The sequence below is a fragment of the Solanum dulcamara genome, chromosome 9 (genome assembly GCF_947179165.1).
Source record: "Solanum dulcamara chromosome 9, daSolDulc1.2, whole genome shotgun sequence".
Lineage (NCBI taxonomy): Eukaryota > Viridiplantae > Streptophyta > Magnoliopsida > Solanales > Solanaceae > Solanum > Solanum dulcamara.
The window spans coordinates 56,807,319-56,813,475 of NC_077245.1; the positions used below are offsets into that span (position 1 = coordinate 56,807,319).

Consider the following 6,157-nt stretch of genomic DNA (forward strand, 5'->3'; position numbering starts at 1 on the left):
GGACCTGCTGGAGGGTCTATAGGGGTGGCCACCATAAAACCACCACGGTCCGTGAAAGTCTATACAACACGTGATGGTGAGGCATGGTCCCTGCCTTAAGAAGTTATTGAGGATCTCAGGGAAGGGCCCACCATAGTCCGTGGTTGCTTGTCGTGGTCCCTTCCCTGCAGAACTGAGGTTCATAAGCTCCACCACAGTGGGACACCACGAGCCGTGGTGATCATTACGGCTCGTGATGGCCTTCATGGTCAAAGCTATAATTTTCTGTAATTCCATCTTTAGTTCCTCATTTTCCATCTTTTTAACTTCTGAGTCTTACAATATCTCCCCCTTAGGAACATTCATCCCCGAATGGGACTCAAGCTAGCACGAATGGAATAGGAAAGGATTATAACATCCCAACATGAATGCAAAACATCGTGATAGTGCATAAAGCATTAAATCTTTAATCTCAAGCTAAAACATAACTTTAAAATTCATTTCATGAACATAAATGCATATGAAACCATGAGGACAACTAAAACATATGGTTTAGTTTGTATGGATCATGAAGGAACTAAATACCTCAACTAGGCACGAAAGGAAAGAGATGAGGATATTGGGACATCATATCGGCTTCGGCCTCCTATGAAGCACCCTTAACCTCTTGGTTCCTCTATAAAACTTTAACTGAAGTTATTTCTTTGTTTCTTAACTTTTTAGCTTGCCGTTCCAAGATATCAATCGGAACCTTTTCATATGAAAAATTCTCTTTAACTTCAATGATGTCCAATGGCACAATGGAGCTAGGATCACCAACAAACTTCCTCAATAAGGACACATGGAACACCAGATGCACAGATGCCAAATCTGAAGGCAAATCCAACTCATAAGCCACATTACCAATCCGCCTCAAAATTTGATATAGGCCAACATAGCGAGGACTTAGTTTACCTTTCTAACCAAAATTCATCACACCCTTCATGGATAAAATTTTCAAGTAAAACCCAGTCATTAACCTCAAATTCAAGTTTTCTTTTCCTCACATCTTAATAGGACTTTTTTCGGCTTTGGACTGTTTTTAATTTCTCTAATGATCCTAACCTTCTCCATAGCCTCAAATGACAACTCGGGTCCTCTTAAAGCAACTTCACCAACCTCGAACCAACCGATGGGGGATCTACACGGCCTATCATACAGAGTCTCAAATGGAGCCATCACAATGCTAGAATGATAACTCTTATTGTAAGCAAACTCTATTAATGGCAAATAATCATCCTAATTTCCTTTAAAATCAATAATGCATGCTCTCAACATATCCTTGAATGTTCGAATGGTACGCTCTACATGACCATCCTTTTGTGGGTGAAAAGCTGTACAAAACTTCACATAGGTACCAAGACCCTTGGAAAGATCTCCAAAACTAAGATGTAAATTGAGTACCTCGATCCAAGATGATGGAGCTATGAAGCTTAACCAACCCCCGGATATACAATATAGGATACTCCTCAGCTGAATATGAAGTCTTAACAGGAAGGAAATGAGCCAACTTAGTCATTTGGTCAACCATCACCCAAATAGAATCATGTTGCCTACATGTATAAGGCAAATCGGTAACAAAGTCCACATTCAAAGCTTCCCACATTCAAGTAGGTATCCCAATTTCTTGAGCCAAACCTCCCGGTGTTTGATGCTCAATTTTCACTTGTTGACAATTGGAAAACTTAGCCACAAATTCTGTAATATCCCTCTTCATGACATTCTACCAATACACTTCCCTCAAATCTTGATACATCTTTGTGGAAATAGGGTAAATATAATACCACGAACTATGAGCTTCAGACAATATCATATCTTTCAAGCCATCCATATTCAGAATATACAATCGGCCTTGATATCTCAAAACACCATCTCCCCCTTAGGAGAAAGCCTCAATAGTTTTTTCAGCAACCGCTTTCTTCAATTCAATAGCGGGATCACTATCTTCTTTTTCCTTTACATCTTTCACAAGAGACGATTCAGAACCATTTTGCACAACAACACCCCCATTTTCAAAATCAACCAATTGAACACCCAAAAAGGCTAACCTATGCACATGTCGGCTAGTTCTTTCTTCTCATCCTCAATATGAGCAACACTGTTCATGGACAATATACTAAAAGCGTCGGCAACCACATTTACCTTACCTGGATGGTATAACACATTCATGTCATAGTCTTTAATAGCTCAAGTCATCTCCTTTGTCGAAGGTTCAAGTCCTTTTGAGTGAACACATATTGTAAAATCTTATGATCGGTGAAATCATCCACATGGACACCATAGAGATAGTGTCTCCACAATTTCAAAGCAAATACCATCGTCGCCAACTCCAAGTCATGAGTCGGGTAATTCTTCTTATGTGCCTTGAGTTGTCTAGAAGAATAAGCTATCACTTTGCCATTTTGCATTAGAACACAATGAAGACCAACTCGTGAAGCATCACAGTACACAACAAACCCATCTGAACCTTCTGGTAAAGTCAACACTAGAGTAGAGGTAAGCGTATCCTTCAACTCTTGGAAGCCTTTCTCACATGCCTCAAACCATTGAAATTTCACCTTCTTTTGAGTCAAAGTAGTCAAGGGCGAGGCAATAGAAGAAAAACCTTCCAAAAACCGTCTATAATAACAGGATAAGACCAAAAAACTTCGAATATCAGAAGGAGTCAATGCTCTAGGACAATTCTTAACTGCCTTGGTCTTTTTTAGATCAACCATAATTCCTTCACCGAAAATAATATGACCAAGAAAAGTAACTGACCTTAACTAGAATTCACATTTACTAAATTTTGGTTACAACTGACGGTCCTTGAGAATTTTCAACACAATCCTCAAATGATCGTCATTCTCTTCCTCACTCTGTGAGTAAATTAAAATATCATCAATGAAGACGATCACAAACATATCGAAGTATTGCTTGAATACATTGTTCATCAAATCCATAAAAGCTACAAGGGCATTTGTTAGTCCAATAGGCATAACCAAAAATTCAAAGTGACCATACCGAGTTCTAAAGGCCATCTTTGGAATGTCAAATTCCCTTACTCAAAGTTGATGATAACCCGATCGGAGATCGATCTTTGAAAAGTATCTTGCTCCTTGAAGGTTATCGAATAAGTCATCAATCTTCGGAATGGGATACTTATTCTTAATGGTGACCTTGTTCAACTATTGATAATCAATACACATACGAAGAGAACCATCCTTCTTTCTGACAAAGAGAACCGGAGAACTCCATAGAGAGATACTCCCTTATCTAAAAAATCCTTCAACTGATCCTTTAATTATTTCAATTCTATTGGAGTCATTCTGTAAGGAGGAATAGAGATGGATTGAGTATTGGGGAGGAGATTGATACCCAAGTTTATTTCCCTTTCGGGAGGAATACTTGGGAGATCTTCGGGAAAAACTTCCTGAAACTCATTTACAACTGAAATAAACTCAAGAATAGGAGTCTCAGAGTTAGTATCTATAACTCAAACTGGATGATAGATGCACCCTTTGGAAGTCATTTTTTGAGCTTTAAGGCATGAGATGAATTGACCCTTAAACACGGAATTACTACCCTTCCACTCTAGGACTAACTCGTTTGGAAACTAAAACTTAACAACATGAGTTCTACAACCTATAGAGTTATGACATGCATGAAGTCAATTCATACCAAGAATAAAATCGAAATTGGTCATATCAAGCTCTACCAAATCAACAGAAGTGACTTTATGAAAAACTAAAACTAGGCAATTTCTATAGACTCTTTTAGCCATAAATGAATCACTAACTGGAGTGTATACCAAAAAAGGCTCTAGCAAGATCTCGGGACTAACAATGAATCTCATAGCAAGATAAGAAATAACAAATGATAGAGTAACATCAAGATCTAATAATGAATAAATATCAAAGTCAAAAACTTTCAACATACCAGTCACAATATCGGGGGGGTCCTTTAACTCCTGATGAGTTTGAAGGGCATAAAATCTATTTTGGCACTGACCGCCACCCGACGTAGTAACATGCTGATCTAGATAACTGATAGCTTGAGTCTGTCCTTGGGGCCTAGCCCCACCTCTACACTCCCTAACATGATGACCAGGCTTTCCACATTTGAAACAAGCATCGAAATCCGCGATGCACACTCCTCTATGATTTTTCCCACACTTCATGAATTTAGGGGTGACTTGACTACTCGAAAATCCACCTTGTGCCTTAGGATTTGGCACCTTGTCTTTCTCAAATTTTGGAACCGAAGTGTTTGAAAAACCTTGGACTTAAAACCTTTGGCCTTGTAAAAAATGATCATTTCCACCACTATATTTGTTGTGAGAAAACTCACCTTCATACCAAGCCTTCTTGGACTCCCTTGCATTTCTCTCCTTAAGCTTTTTCCGTTCAATTTGCTCGGCATAGGTCATGAGCCTAGAGATGTCCATATCCTTGATGAGCATAGCAGTTTGGCACACTTTCATAACCAAGTCCGACACTCCCGAAATAAACTTGATCATTCATGCTCGAGAGTCGGCTACCAAGAATGGAGCATATATACACAACTTTGTGAACTTAAGAGCATACTCCCTCACACTCATGTTCCCTTACTTAAGATTGATAAATTCCATCACCTTAATCTCCTTTAACTTAAGTGGGAAGAAGTGGTCAAGAAACACAACTTTGAACTCTTCTCAACCTATGGGACCATCTTTAACCCTTTCAGCTTTTCATTGGTTGTACCAAACTTGAGAAACACCCTTGAGTTGGTAGGCCGCCAATTCTGCCTTTTCCTCCGAGGATGCTCCCATGATACTAACGATCCTGTACAGTTCATCAATGAAATTTTGGGGATCCTCATCATCCTTGGACCCATGAAACTCAAAAGGTTCATCCTCATGAAATCTCTAACCCTTGAAGCTAGAGTAGCCATAACTAGAGGAGAATCTACCCCTTAATTCACTTAAGTAGTCACGACATGGGCTAGCATTTGGAAAGTTGCTTGAAACTCTGCATTAGCCACTTGGTCATCCAAAGGAGCATTTGGAACATATGGCTCCTCTTCCATAATATCCCTTCGGATGAGAGCTCTTCGTGGAGGCATGATTCTGTAATCGCAAAGAAAAAGCATTAGAGGAGGAAACCTTAGAGTTCAACTATATAGCACGATAAGATCATGAAAGAAGTGAAGTGTTTCCTAAGACACCTTATAGCCTCCTATTCATAGATGTGGCGTGCTTCACACCGATGAACAAGACTCTACTTGACACGGCATGATAGACTCCTGAAGAAACTTGAGTCTTGTGCTCTGATACCAAATTTGTCACGATCTAACCTAGATCTTAGTCATAACATGACGATTAGAATCCTAGAGGACCCCAACAAAACCTCTTAGTATACCATTCATGAGCATATATAAGGAAATTAAGCAATAAATCTAAATCAAGATACGAAAGCAAAATCTCATATAAGACATGAGTCTCAAAATAGGAAAGCTACAACATAGACTCGTACTATCTAACATGCCTCTAATACTAGATGGAGGCGTTAGACAATCTCCCAGCTCACCCAATAGACAACATAGAGTAATGAAGTATAACTGTCCCATGTGAAATAGATGTCATGTCGTCAAACTGTAAGGACTCACTAATAAGAAGCTAATAGTAGACTCTAACCCACGAATATGAGGAGGATAAACGTGATTGCCGCCTCCTACATTATAATACAATGTAGGTAAAAAAATGCATTAGTACATGAAATACACTAAGTATGTGAGAATATGCATAAAAAATAAATATAGGACATAATCAATATGAATCATGGGACGCAAGACCAATTGTCATGACCCAAGACTAGGTCTTAGAGGTGATATAATGAATGAAATATCTAGAGGTACCTCACCCAAGCCTCTTAGCATTCATTAAGATATTCATCGGTGATGATATTCAATAGAAGCGGAATAAAAGGGAAAAGGACCAAGGGAGAACAATATAGAATAAGAGCCAACAACAATCTTATATCATAAGAGATGTATATAAGAAGAGCTGAATAGAACGAATCAAAGTGACGCAAAATAAAAATTATATCAAGTAAAAGAATAAAAGACTTGACGACAAGATAACAAACTAAATTTTAGGCTACAATCCTATAATAACCTAAAT

General features: G+C 38.7%; 1 protein-coding gene across 1 annotated transcript; it reads right to left on the minus strand.

Moving 5' to 3' along the window:
• Nucleotides 1-1,897: 1,897 nt before the first annotated feature.
• Nucleotides 1,898-4,177, minus strand: LOC129903699 (uncharacterized). Its single transcript, XM_055979246.1, has 3 exons — nt 3,937-4,177; nt 2,067-2,165; nt 1,898-1,980 (listed from the first exon to the last, which is right to left on the minus strand). Exons 1-3 carry the CDS (start codon nt 4,175-4,177, stop codon nt 1,898-1,900), a joined length of 423 nt encoding a protein of 140 aa, XP_055835221.1.
• Between the last annotated feature and the right edge of the window lie 1,980 nt (nt 4,178-6,157).

Coding starts and splice junctions, on each gene's coding strand:
- LOC129903699 (XM_055979246.1), bottom strand. CDS start 4,177: ATGAAGTGTGGGAAAAATCATAGAGGAGTGTGCATCGCGGATTTCGAT. Junction 2,166..3,936: donor CCCCCCCGATATTGTGACTG/GTATGTTGAAAG, acceptor TATACCATCCAG/GTAAGGTAAATGTGGTTGCC. Junction 1,981..2,066: donor ACTAGCCGACATGTGCATAG/GTTAGCCTTTTT, acceptor CTCTTGTGAAAG/ATGTAAAGGAAAAAGAAGAT.